Genomic DNA, 13910 nt, shown 5'->3' with positions numbered 1-13910 from the left:
ACATCCTCGATCCGTCAGTGACATTGCCGCTCCCTAATTCGTGTCCCCCTCGTTGCACTTTGTACATAATCGGCATAGCTGGGGAGGCGAAGCAAGCTTGGTTGTGGGCCTAAACAGTTCAAGCCAAGCTCGAGCTTTTGCTCGTACGGAAACAATCTACAGACCGAGAAATCTGTAGCGGCAGCAGAATGTCTTTCCCTAGTATTCTGGTCCATGTTCCAGCGCCTCCAACGCCTTGTTCAACGGCGGCTGGAATAGGAGTCAGTCAGAATCCAAGGGGCTAGCTTCTGGCTAGCACCGCACCTGGAGGAGAACTCAGAAGAGGTGAGACTGCAAAACCACTGGCCAGTGACAGCTTGGCGGCTCTTCCACCTGAAGATGATGTGAGATGGGAATGCCCACGACGATCACGCATCCAATCCCATCACATTCCAGCCGCCGTACCTGCGTATGGGATACGGGGCTCATGGGCCGCCATGGCACCAAGAACGGCCCAAGCCGGCCGTTCCTGACCAGCCAATGCCGGTACCTCTCCTCCCCCTTGTCAAGCTGAGGAGGGATGGCACTCTGAGAGGGGGAACAAACCGTGAGTCCGTGACAACTTTGGCAGCCCTGACAGCTTTGGCAGCTCTCTGGCGGCTCTAGCAGCGTTGGTCCGCGCCGTCAGCGCTCCAATGAAGGGTCGTTTTCGTTTCCTTGCACTGCCCCCAAGGGTGATGATATTCGGTTGCCTAAAGACTGGCATGATAGCCCATGACTGGGTGACTGACTGATCCTCTCTCTTTCGTCTTTTTTGTGCGGCGAACCTGCGGCCCAGAGACGGTAGACCCTCCTTTGAAACGAGACGAGACCCAATTGAACCCACTGCGAGTGCCCGGCTTGGACAAATCAGTCTTGGGCTGGGCGGCACGCACGGCGGCTATACGAGTATTCTCAATGCTTCCTCTGCCCTATTATCCCCCTTTTATATTCTTACAGATACACAGATACAGCGTGCTCTCAAAGGAATAGGAACACAAAGGGTCTGAATCGGGGCAGAATGCGCGGCCCCGCTCCCAAGCATAACTCTATGCATAGCTCAGGGGTAGCGGTAGCTCCATGAAAAAAAACAGAATGCACGGCTGCTATCTGCACAGTAATCACCTCCTAGCGATTCAATACTACCACCATACGGCAATGTCGAGCCGAGATTGGCTCCAGTCTTTGCCCAACCCGACGAACAGGGCCCATACGAGCAGGGCCGGGTTGTGGGCAGTGAATGCCATGGCGGCAGTCTCTAGAGCCTGGCCCCGGTACCGGTCGCTGTTAGTGCAGAGTAGCGTAGCCAACAGACCAACACTAATGCTGTGATGTTGGTCGAGAATGATATTGAATCTCAAATCATCCGAACTTCACCTTGTAGATGTTGAGAACCTAGAAGAGAGGTGACTATTGATACAATTGGCGACTCTATGTCGCACTTTCATTATCCCTTCCTGTTTTTACATTTACATGAACTCACCTATTCGTACAATTGGAAGAGGCATCCTAGACCCACGCAGTCTTCCAAACCCGCTTAGGCCCGGAACCGAAACTCGGTGATGGGCACAGCTTTGGGATCGCAGACGCGACGAGACAGCAATACGTAGTACTCATACTAAGAATGAGATTAGAACATGAGAACCGCTGAATTTCCCTTGTTGCAATCTCACGCAAGGGGCTGAGGCTGTGAAGTTCACAGCCCCAAGACAAGAGTGATTTTCTGGAGAAGAGTAAAGTGCCACGACAATTGGCAGCTTGGCAACACTTTGGCGGCAGCACCATACTGTGACTTTGTAGGCCTCCTTTGAACGACTAGAATTTCGCAGCAACGGGCTACTTTTCCTTCCTTCTCGCTCATCCAATCATGCCCAACTGTGAGAAATGGCTACTACCCGTATTGAGAATGAAACGAAGCAATCGAATCTTCATAGACTCACAGCTTCTGTATCGCCTAGAACAGCATGTAGTCAAGGGCTATTCTGTACGTACATGATCTTCGAGTCAAGGTCTCATGAAGAGCGTCATACAGCCTCTCTAGACCGATATTCGGTAAACGAGTGACAATAACCTTGAGCAGTACGTACGGTATAAAACAATACAATTCGCATTGTTCACCTAGCCTGCGCCACTTTCTACTGAGATCTTTCTAATATCCAGGTCCAAATACCAGGGGTAGTTGATCGCCAAGAATGGGGTAGTCGTCAGCTCTCAAGATTGTCGCCCAGCGGATGGGTACCACCGCGCCATGCCCCGGGAAACTCACAACATCAGAATCCATCAGCATCTGAGGGCTGGACTTCTGCCTGGCGAGAGAATTGAGGAATCCTAAAGTCTGGACTTACGTTGATATTGCGTCACTCCATCATGGAAAACACGGCATGCGCAAGAGCCGCAGAAACCCGCCGCCGTCCCCCATTGTTTCGTCGATCAAGTTCGAATCTCCCTCGCGGGTTAAATTAGACGGGCACTCTCTCGATCGACCTGTAACCAAGATTGCGAGGCTGTGCTGGCCGTCTCAAACCACGATCCACGCGGGAGCGGCCATGTCACAGGTCTGGTAAAACACAGATGTAATTCCAGCGCAGAATGTCAATAGATGAGAGTCTGGATCAAGTTCCTCTCGCATAGCAGCCTGCCAGCTTCTCACGTCGGCGTCGATTCCTGACGACGTCGCGCTCCCCAAGAATGTGCCCTCCCTCATTGTCGTCCCATTCCGCAATGATCACAATGCTCGGCTCTCGTGAACTAGATACACCCCGAATTATAGTGCGGCCGCGTGCGAAGGCAATCAGCTCCGCGTCCCCGTGTCGGCCAGCAGAGTCTTGTGCAAACCGCCGATACCGTGCACGCTTCCGATTCGGGCAACCCATGGCCCGTTGATTGGGCTTAATCGGGGGCCGACATCGCCGCTCTGCGCAAATTCACCGTCGCTATATGCCGAAAACGTGAATACTAATCTTTTTGAAGTGGGGGAACTTATTCCCCCACGACCACTACCGGTTTCCCTCGTTCGAACCAATGAATTAGACATCACCATAGAATAAACGCACAGGAGAAACACTGCCTTGTTCAATCTCCGCACAACGGCTCATACAATCTCAAGACAAACCAGCCACAGGCTTTTTCCCCCGCTCACGCTTCCATCATCCAACGCCACACTCTCTACAGAAACACTGGGTTCCTCATCCAGAGCCACAATGACCCTGGGCCCTCAATGCTGGCGCTGCCGCAAGAAGCGCCTCCGATGCGACTCCTCCGTCCCCGCCTGCCGAAAATGCATCATCGCACGCGCAGAATGCCCAGGCTACGGCGACAAGCGACCTATCGCCTTCCGAGACCCGCTCGTCCTGACGCAAAAGGGCGTCGTCATCCGGGTCCGGGATCGGGAGCCGGACGCGGACCACCAACACCGCGACAGTGACAGTGACCGTAGCCGCGGAAAGACACGGAGCAGCAGCAGCGCCAGCCCACCGGCGTCGGTCCTTGGCATCGTATGCCGATCACCAAGAACCGCCGGATCCGTGATAGAGTTGAGGATAGCGGCTGATGCCATGGAGTATTGTGGGTAAACACCTTCCCCGTGTGGTTTTCGCCCACCACGTACAGTGAGCCTCACTCACTCCGACAACCTCACTCACACATCGCCACTCACTCATCACCACTCTTTCACTACTTGAATCTCACTCCCACATCTTCACTCTCATCGTCGTTGCTCGCCCAACCACCCAACTAACTACTCATCCATAGATAATCATCACGTAGCACCAGACCTAGTCCCCTACTCAACATCAACATCACCATACCAAATCTCCCCCCACCAAATAGCCTCACTCGCCTCCTACCTCCGCAACACATACATCTCTATCGCAGCCCTCCACAGACACATCAGCGGGCAGTCTTCGTCGTCATCATCATCCAGTGTCCTATCCAAACTATCAAACGATAACAAGACCCTCGCTACTTCCACATCCCGTCCTTCCATCAGACAACATGCATCAATACGTGGCGACACATCCGAACTATCCAGGCTCATGGCAGCAGGCGACTTCGAAAGCGTCCACTTTGCATCCCAAGCCGCCGCCCTACAAGCCTTGGGCCAAGAACTCTGCGCATATCACCAACCTCGCGGGAACGGCTCAACAAACACCGCCGAAGATCCGGGACCCAGTATCCTCCTCGGCATCATGGTGATGCTCACATCTCAGGTACTCCCCCCCTCTCTCTCTCGCTCTCCCACTACACAAACCCTCATCCCATAACAAAGGACTAACATCCCCTCCCTCAAGATCCAATTCTCCGCCTACGCCCCCTGGCAATCCCACATCGCCGGCGCATGGAGCATAATCCTCACCCACGGCCCCTTCGCCGCCGTCGCGAAATCAGACCCAGAACTCTGCCGCCTCCTCCAGCAGTTCGCAATCTTTGACATATTCGGTACATCCACCCACGGTGCCATCAACAACAACATCACCAGCAGCAGCAGCAGCAACTCACCACCACCATCCGTCCATGTCGCCGGCACAATCCTGGCAAGGCAGGAATCCTACGAAGCAATCTTCCAAGAGTCTGATACTGACGCACGTAACCCTTGGAGGCTGGTCCCCAACGACCTAGTCAGGATTTTGATTCGTATCAACGGGCTGCGGGCACGGAGGGCACTGTGCCCAGAGACGGCGAAGCATCTCCCGGAAGGTCTATCTGCCGTGTTAGCGTACCTCGATACCTCACCGCCCGAGAAATGGGCAGCCGAGATCTCAGCTACCGCGGAGGTCTCGCTGGCACCGAGCAAACTGAGCGAGGACCGGGAAACCAAAGACGCCTGGGTAGCACTGATGACGACATATCACAGCGCCGCGGCCTTATACGCCATCAACAGCCTCGCCGGCCTCGGGACCACACCAAGATCAAGCACCATCTGGTCTAAAGAAGCCTCATCGCATCTGGCAAGAAGAGAATCAGCAGCGTACACCACACTCGTCGCAAGTCTCCGCGTCCTCTTCACCCAAAGAACCCAGCGGCATCCCTCACAAGCCATCAACAACAATACACCATCAAATTCCATTGCAACTAGCGCGGGGCTGTTACACAAATTCGTCATCTGGCCAATGGTCATCGGCGGAATCCAATCCGCCCTCATTTACCACGACCAAGAAACCACAGACTTCATGTGCTCGGGGATGCAAGCGGTCGGTCAAGAACTGGGTACGGTAAGCATGATAGACGGTGCTCGTCTCGTCGAGAAGCTGCAGCGGGAAACAAAGCACGGTCGCAAGTTTTCGTTATGGGACGAGCTGTTTGAGGGGGCACCCTTGTTCTTGATGTGATTATACTTCGTGCCATCCTCCTTAAGAAAAACCCAAGGGTCACCCAAGAATCGAATCACGGGATCCATCGGGAGCTTGGGACCATCCAGTGATCCACCCCGCAAAAAAGGGGATTTCAGGGTCTCGCCCGACCCCTTCGAGCAATACCGGGTCAGACAGCCAAGCGTCGCCGACGTGTCCGGGACGATCGTCCGAATTCTCTGCATGCCTTCGAGTTGCACCCGTTCAAGCCGCGGCCGATCACTACCGGTACCACCAAGAATCTGAGACACGGAACGGCATCCAGTGTTTGCAATCTCTCGCCAGATTCCTGCGTTTATCAAACATGACCTCTCTGATTTAGTAATCCGCGAACATCACAAAATAGGGGCACTGAGACAAGAGTGTTTGAAGTAGTCATATGATCCATTGGATATGTACAGGAGAAAAGGTGCGTGCACGACGCCGGTAAGCTGATGGGTATCTGTCCCGAGCAGCAGTCAAGATTACAAGTCGGTGTAGTGTGTCCAGACAAGCAAGGACCAGCGCCGGTGCGATTCTCACACAGCGTCTGGTAATGTTAGGGGCACCAGGTGCCAATATGCATGTGGCATGTCGGCCATTGCAAACCTCCCAGCAAGAAAAAAAAAAAAGAAGAAAGAAACAAGAGCAGGCCCCCCAATGCTCATGCAAGTGCGCCGCTAAGAGACGTGACGGAAGATGGTCGTAAAGTGCAATATGCCAATTGCTTTTGAGCAAAACCTCGTCGTCGTCGAACCTTGAAGACTCGCCCCGAGGGTAATCATATTGCCGTCGTGAGATTGCCGCCCTGATCTATGTATTGTTCGTTTCAGAACCTCTTTTTTTTTCTTTGCTTTTCTTTTTTGATCGATTCAAGTAGCGTAGGCCAGACGCTTCTACCGCTGGATCTCGCTGACGCTGACGCGGCTTGACCTCCAGTCGTTGGTGGGGGTCTGCTTTGAGGAGCCGAAGCCGGGCATGGAGGCGAAGCGACTCAATCGCTTCTTGCTGGGCTCGGCCTGTGTCGGGGCGACGGTGGGCGAAGCAGGCTCGGCGTGGTGGAGGGCATTCACTCGTGGTGATGAAGACTCCTTGCTGCTGGTCGTGCCGGCGGACGAGGAACCGGTCGAGGTAGGAGTTTGGTAGACATACTCGCCATCGACGTAAACTGCGTTGGAAACGAAAGTTGAACGACGGTGACGGCGGCGGGTGTAGCGCTGCTCCAGGCGGAAGAGCTCAATCTTCTGCTGGATACGTTCAAGGATACCGGGAGCCATTGCGACGGGTTTTCAGCGAAGACGGTCGGGACAGGTTTGGAAAGCTTGTTGTATTGGGGTGTTATTGGCGAGATCGATCTTCTTCAAAGTTGATGGCGGGACGAGGCAAACTCAATTGACTCGACTTGGGATGAGATGGTTGTGCAAGTACAGATGACGGGACGTGATGTACGGGAGGACGATGTCTGTGAACGGTGGCAGACGCACGTCGTAATGTAGGGGCGCAACAGATCAGACGAAAAGCTTATCGTTCGCAGTAGGAATGGGTGGAATGGAAGTCGCAATCTTGTGACACAGATGTCTCTGGTGGCTCGGATGTGTTGCAATTCCCCCTTTCTGCCGGCTGGCGTTTGCGGTAAGATGTCTGTCGTATTTTGAGCACTGCTTGGCAGCAAGTGTCTGATGGTGGTGCCGTGATCGGGAGCCTTGGCTCTTGGATTTGTTCTTCTTTTCTAATTCAGCACTCTGTGGCTGATAGTAGCTTGGTGTCTGTGACCTTTGTTGAGAGTCGGTGCGGGAGCGAGGGAAGGAGAGGTAGTCAAAACGCCGGGCTTCGAGACCTCTTGGGTAGTTTTGGTTTATTAAGGTAAGTTGAGTTGGAACGAGTGGACTGGGTGGGAGAGAGTGTGTGTGTGTGCGAGTGAGGGAGATGATGTATCCGGTCTGGAGTGGTTGGGTTGGGTTGGTCAGGATGGATAGGAAAAGATTGGAAGAATGGCGGCGACGGCGGCTTGGCCCAAGGTGGTAAAGTGAGTTGAAGGAAAGGTACCTTTAGGTCGGGCCGGAGTGTGAGGTGTGGTCGGGTGAGAGGTGTGTGCCGTGTGGTGTGGTGGTGGTGGTGGTGGTGGTGGTGGAAAGGGAAGAATGACAAGGTGTAAGGGAAAGGATTGGATGGCTGAGAAGGGAACTGCCAGAGTGGAAGGGAAGGGGGAGGGAGACACTGAGGTACTTCGTAAGGTACTTCAAAAGGAGGGGAAAGAATGAGTCGTGCAGGGAAAGAACCGTCTACGAATCACAGATTCAGCAGATGGGAAAGGCAGGCACAGATACGGTTGCAGCTGCAGGAAGAGAACCTTGATAATGCTGTTACGGATTGTTGGAAGGCACAGAAGGCGAGAGGGAAAGAAGGAGGAGAGACGGGAAGGATTGATTTGGTGTGTGTCAACTTGCAGTGGAAGGAGCAGACGCAGGAAGCTGCAGGTGGCAGGTGCAGCAAGAGTTGGTCTTTCCTCTGGAGCAATGGAGACTGGAGAAGGGAGTGGGGCACGGTGCTCGGGCTTCTGGAACTTGCCTTGGAGTCTTAGGTTGGACGGTACCTTAGTGTACGGACACAGACGGGGTGGATTCCGTGGGAGGGAGCATTGCCCTGAACCACTGGGCTGGCTGGACACTTTGGACCAATCCAAGAAAGTTTGCACAATTGACAATTGGAGCCACAGGTGCAGGCTTGCAGCACTACGAAGTACATACAGTACCCTACAGTAGGTGGTGCACTGCAGACAGGTGCAGGTCTGGGATATGCATATCGAATGTCACCCTCAGCGTCGCGCCTGGATGCATCCAACGCTCGCTCCCAAACTTCTCAAGAATCTTCCAGCCACTGAGAAGCGCTGGAAAGATGGGAAAAGATGGAAAAGAGACGGGTCCTCCGATAGACCGGTTCATGCCTCGTTTCTTCCCTGCCAGTTCCTGCCCATCGTTTCCTCTTTCACCAATAGCGTGGGATTAGTACCCACACCACCTGGATCCACCTCATCTCTACATGGCCCCACTCTCCACGCAATCGCAGCCAACGATATGGCGCCAGCCGGGACACCTTCCCTGTCCCGCCATGTGCTCTCCTGCCCTTTCTCACTTGCTCTTTCCCAAGCTTCATGGCTCTCCCGGACGTTGCTTCTCGTTCTTGGTGTCTGCTCCGAGTTTCGTTCCTCTTCCGGTGGAGTTCCCTGCACTTGCGGCCAATGTTTTCCCAGCTTTCCCAACTTTGGCTTGCGCACCTTTCACTTTGTTGGTTTCTTCAGCTCCGCCGTCGTTTCTTTGTCGTCAATTTTCTCGCCGTTTGCCTCGTGTTGACCAGGCCGTTTCAATCCGTCTTTATGTCACGTTTTTCCTCCTTTCTCTCGGCCACAACCGTCAGCCTCCACACGACCGGTCTCGTACTAAGGACACAAACCACGCGTTGATGGTGGAGGCTTAGAGCCTAGAGTACTAACTCCCGAGTCTCCGTCTATATTTCTTTTGGATGGTTCGCCCGTCTCGGCCCGTTGTCGAATAATCCACCGGGCACTCGTCGGATAACTCCAGAGTCGAGACGGGCCTTCGACCTCACCACTTGAGCGCTGCTCCCAAACGGTGACCCGCTGTGTCGATCCGGCCTGGAATGCTCCACGATGCCGTTAGTGATGCACCAGATGTTCCGTCCGGGTATTTTGTCCTGTGTCCCGCGCCTCGCTTGCGTGCTCGCTGACTTTAACCAGAATCCAGACTGCCCACCATCTCATTCTCCCGACCACGTCTCAGGGTCCCAGGCACGACGAATCCAGACAACGCACCGAACCATCACCAAGTTGACACCAGCAACCGTCGACCATGATACCATCATCCTCGTGTCTGCCCCTCCCGCCCCTCCCTCCGCCACCTAGTTCCCCTGAACCTTCGCATTCGGCGTTACATCGCCCCATGAGCAATCGGTGGGACCAACACCCAGGGGTTCGTCCGCTTCGATCCCCGCCCCCCGAGTCAATCACCCCGGCGAAAACCTCGCCCTTTAGCGATATTGCACCTGCGCCGTCGGGTCAACCAGTGTTGTTAGTACACTACAACCTATTAGGCTTCAGCACGCTCGTTTCTCTATCCCAGCTGACCGGATGCTGGAATTTGGCGATGACTTCAAGACAAGCCTCGGAGGATACTAATAATGGAGTTCACGCGGTTCAAGCGTCTCCCGAGGTAGTACGCTGACAGTCATAAGTATGGCTTGCCGTTGAAATCTCTACGGCACCTCGCCAGCCTAGAGCCGTTTTGCTCGAATAAGTATTCACCTCATATGGGTGTTTAACCACGAGATCACCCGTCATCCGTTTCCATTTCAGCCACCGATGCCTCATAAAGATCGTCTTCCAGCTCGGGACAACGCATTCGCAAGCACTCCAAAATCTCCGTGTACCCCCCAGAACCATCGTTGCCGTCCACCTCTTGCAAGATATGTTCCAGTGCAGAAAATCCAAAGGGCTCCAGAGGCCGCCGTAACGCCGTGATATCCACCCCCGGGCACCCGATCAAAGCTTCCATCGCCTCCATGTTCGCGCTCGTCACGGCGTCAACTAGTGGCGTTGATCCGTCGCTGGCTGTCACGTCCAGTTCGATTGAGGGGAGGTCCAAGACAGCGTTTAATGTCTCTCGGTCACCATGACGAGCGATAATATGTAATGCCGTCTCACCGTCTTCGTTTTGCACATTGAGCTGATGCTCGGGTGCTCTAGAGAGGAGAAAGCGCAATAGACCGTGTCGTTTGCGAGACGCCGCAACATGAAGCGCTGTCTGCCGTACCTGGCGATCCACGAGGAAGTCGACGCCGGGGTACATTGCCAAGAATCTAGCGGTGGCATCATCTTCAGCCCGCGCTATCGCGAGATACAACGCGGTATGCCCGGCTTCTGACGTCTCTCGATTCACGTACTCCTCGTTCTCCTCCTCTCCGTCAAAGTGCGCCTTGAGAATAGCTTCCACCACGTTCACTTGCCCGCGAAGGGCAGCGACGTGCAAGGGCAGCATTCCGTTCCGGTCCCGCGTCTCCTCTGCCGGCCGGATCTCAGGGTGACAGCGCAATTCTGCGTAGCACGCCTCGCATCCTACCGAGGCCGCGAAATGGAACAGCGAGAACCGCCTCCTGAATATTCGGTGCCACGGTTTGGCGCCTCCAGGCTCGAGAAGTTGATGCACGATGTCCGGCCTGCGGTCCAAGATGGCAGCGTGGACGAGAGTTAGCCCTTGATTGTCCTTGAGGTCGGGTCCGACGTGATTGGTGAGGAAGGCAAGCTCCTTCAGGGACCAGCTGCTGGATCTGGGCGGGATGAGGGCGAGATCCCGTGCGAGTATGGGGTACTTCGCGCCCTCTTTAACAAGAATATCGTGGGCCCAGATCTTGGCATATGGCTGCGAGTCTGAGTAGAGGTCACCAGGAGCGAAGAGGAGGCACCCAATAACCGCATGGGGGACCAACTTCTCCCATTCTGGGCCGAAGCCCTGTTCCACGTAAGACCAGTCATAGAGATCAAACTTTTTCAAGAGTATCGGAAGCCTCGAAGAAAGTGTGATGGATAGTGAGACTATCGCTTTCAAGGTAATAGTCTCTGACATGCTTGAGCTGGACCGGAACATCAGGTCGGAGATCTGTTCGCGTATGAGTAGTCGATGGGTTTCGACAGGGCCATCTATAATCGGACGCTTCGGTAAATTGCTGTGTAGCTCAGTGAGAGTATTCTCAAACAACATCCTCTCCGCGAGACATGTGGTCTTGCCGTGACCGAGCCTCGTCTTGAGCGCGATCGATATCCTGTCTTTGAGAAGTGGTAAGCTCTGATGGAGGCCCGAGACGTAGGGCACATCGAGCTGCGCCTGAGTACCAGGTCCATGGCTTTGGCAAGGTGCCTTTTGGAAATCGAGAATATCCAGCAAGGAGGTTCTCTGGTGATGATGGACTTCGTATACGCTGTTCAGAAGTTGGACTGCGGTAAGTATATCCATCCTGTCTCATAGAATCAGCCTTTACGTAAGAAAGAAGCTGACATGGGCCTTACAGATCTTCGCAGTTCCAAGAAGTGCTGGAGCCATCATGATCTCGGCCGTGGGATCCCCGGTCGCTCGGGATACGCATCATGTTTTCAGGCTCTTCTTCGCTTGGAGCCTGTCTTCGTGTCCTTTTCTTGACTTCTCCAGGCGAGCATTCCAGTCCTTTCGACAAACAGCGATCGCACTTTTGCGGCCATGTTCGAGGTTGAGGAAGGCACTTCGCAGCTCGCTTGTCAGCAATTTTCTGACCAGAGCCATAAGCGCTCTACCGTACAGGCGGGGCGAGGTAAGCGCTTGGAAGGGGACCGAGATACCTTCAACTTGTGTTGTCTGCAAAGCTGGCACTTTTCGCTGTCCAGCTTTCTTGGTGGTTTCTTCCGTTTGTTGGACTCTTCTTGAGTATCCCTCACATCATGCGACGTTTGCAGGCTGAAGGGCAAAGGCGCAGCAGGTGGTCCAACCGGCGATCCGATGTTAGGAGCCGGGTTGGCCGCCATTGAAACTCTTAGTTAAGATCAACCTTCGACCGCCCGTTAAGCTAGAAAACGAGTCTGTTCTAGTTGAAGGTCGAGTAGCTTGGAACAACGGACCGGACTTACACTTATTCACGATGATGCTCGTAAGGCTGTCATCCGGACCGGGGTTGGCCATCGCACTTGTAAGTGCGACACACTCCTTCATGCACGCGAGCGGGACAGCAGTGGGGTTGACGAATGGCATTGCCGTCGCACTTTCACCGCACTTTTCGCACTTATGTCGCACTCCAAATCGGTATGGATGCGTATGATCATCGCACATCGCTCACCCCATCGCATCCATGCTGGATCCCTGTCAGCCTTTTGTGAGGCTCAACTTTGGGCACAAGAATCGAGTGTGCGGGGTTGATGAAGCGAAGCTCGGCAAAGTGATCTGAGTTTCTATTATCTCTCGCAAGCCAAGTGGTTCATTATTGTCTACTTACATAGGTAACACGCACACGTATCCAAGAGAGATACTTTATTGCTCGTACCTCGAATGTTACAAGATACTGGATTTGTGACTATCGACTTCTCCCATGTAGCTGTAGATCATGAGGTAGGCTAATATCCACTACACGTCCTCGTCATCTCGACTACGTTCATGCTCCTCAGGAAATGCAGGCTCAGGCCTCGATCCATACGGTATGATCCTCACCATATGCCTCCTCTCCCCCTCCCTGAAATCCGGCACCGCACTATGCGCAACGCTCCTCTGATCCCACACAACAACCGACCCCGCCTCCCACCTCACCCGACAACTAAAATCCAAACTCTTGACATGATTATGCAAAAACCCCAACAGCGCATCCGACTCTTCAGGTAAAAACCCCTCCACCCGCCTCGCAATCGTCGGATTCACAAACAAACTCGGCTCGCCCGTTACAGGGTGCCGGATCACCAAGGGATGCGTCGTGGAGACGGCCTCGCGGAGGGCGCGCTCCGTGCCCACGCGCGCGACTTCGCCTACCGAGGCGGAGGTGTGTAGTAACCGCAGGCCGCGGAGGGTGGCGCGGTAGGCTGGGGATAGGGCTGCGTAGGCTGCTGTTAGGGATGTGAAGGCCGTGTCGCCGCCGCCTGAGGCTGGGGTCTCGAGGACCCAGAAGAAGGTTGTTGAGGGGGTATTTGGGGTAAAGGTCTGGTCTATGTGCCAGAGGTCGTAGGTTGTGCGGGGACCTAGGAGGGTGCGGAGGTTGCCTCTGTGTCGTCAGGGTGAGTGGTGAGTATCTTGAGAACGAAATCCATCAGATGTGACGTGAGGTTGAGTGGCTTACGCTTTCTCGTCTGCGTAGACGACGTGGAATTCTGGACCTGTGCCTTCTGGGTATCCCATCGTGGGGTGCTGGGACGTGAAGGAAGAAGCAGGTCAGCTTGCGCTCTACTCTACGTGACCTCTATTACCTAGTATCGTACCTTGTGGAGAGGCCCATAATGCCTCACAATCTCCTTTTGCCTCTCAAACCCAATATCTGCAAAGTCTTGGTCTCTCTAGATAGGCAGGTGTGTTATTATCCATTCACCAAGCAATGACATGACCATCATCACTCTCTGTACACGACGGAAAACTCACAAAAACAAGAACGCCTCTCTCGGCCGCTAACAGCGCAACCTCATCGAGACCGGCCTTGGAAAGCTGGCTGAGCTGGATACCCCGGACTTCGGCGCCGACGCGGGGTGTGATATTCTCCACTTTGGCACCGCCGCCGTCCCTGAAGATTAAGGACCCGGAGGAGGCGGGTTGGCCCGCTTTGGCCCGGACACCAGGCTCTTCGGCTTCAAAGAACGGCACGTCGATTGTCGGCTGGAAGCCGTCGGGCCTGGTGGGGAGGTAGGCCGGGTACAATGGTTCGGTCGGCATGGTGGCTGGACTGGGATACGTGCAGCGAATGATGGTGGGAATGGCGAAGCACGCAATCTTTTGCGGTTGATTGAGAGTATCCCGTCGTCTGCTGTTGATATATGTATCGGCTCTATCAACTGTC

At 54.3% G+C, this 13910-nt stretch overlaps 3 protein-coding genes across 3 annotated transcripts; 1 reads left to right on the top strand and 2 right to left on the bottom strand.

Moving 5' to 3' along the window:
- Positions 1 to 3218: 3218 nt before the first annotated feature.
- Positions 3219 to 5345, top strand: N0V96_008890 (uncharacterized protein; the record flags this gene model as incomplete). Its single annotated transcript, XM_065758478.1, has 2 exons — positions 3219 to 3577; positions 4286 to 5345. The coding sequence occupies 2 exons, from the start codon at positions 3219 to 3221 to the stop codon at positions 5343 to 5345; spliced, it is 1419 nt and encodes a 472-aa protein (XP_065612871.1).
- An 896-nt stretch (positions 5346 to 6241) lies between these two features.
- Positions 6242 to 6622, bottom strand: N0V96_008889 (uncharacterized protein; the record flags this gene model as incomplete). The annotated part of the gene is made up of 1 exon (XM_053188825.2): positions 6242 to 6622. One exon carries the CDS (start codon positions 6620 to 6622, stop codon positions 6242 to 6244), a length of 381 nt encoding a protein of 126 aa, XP_053053591.2.
- A 3066-nt stretch (positions 6623 to 9688) lies between these two features.
- Positions 9689 to 13786, bottom strand: N0V96_008888 (uncharacterized protein; the record flags this gene model as incomplete). Its single annotated transcript, XM_065758477.1, has 5 exons — positions 9689 to 11349; positions 12013 to 12068; positions 12795 to 13127; positions 13203 to 13270; positions 13499 to 13786. 5 exons carry the CDS (start codon positions 13784 to 13786, stop codon positions 9689 to 9691), a joined length of 2406 nt encoding a protein of 801 aa, XP_065612870.1.
- Positions 13787 to 13910: the final 124 nt, after the last annotated feature.

Source organism: Colletotrichum fioriniae (assembly GCF_027942845.1).
Source record: "Colletotrichum fioriniae strain IMI 355084 chromosome Unknown scaffold_11, whole genome shotgun sequence".
Classification (NCBI taxonomy): domain Eukaryota; kingdom Fungi; phylum Ascomycota; class Sordariomycetes; order Glomerellales; family Glomerellaceae; genus Colletotrichum; species Colletotrichum fioriniae.
Note: the sequence above shows the minus strand (reverse complement) of the source record. Positions and strands in the feature narration are given on the sequence as shown.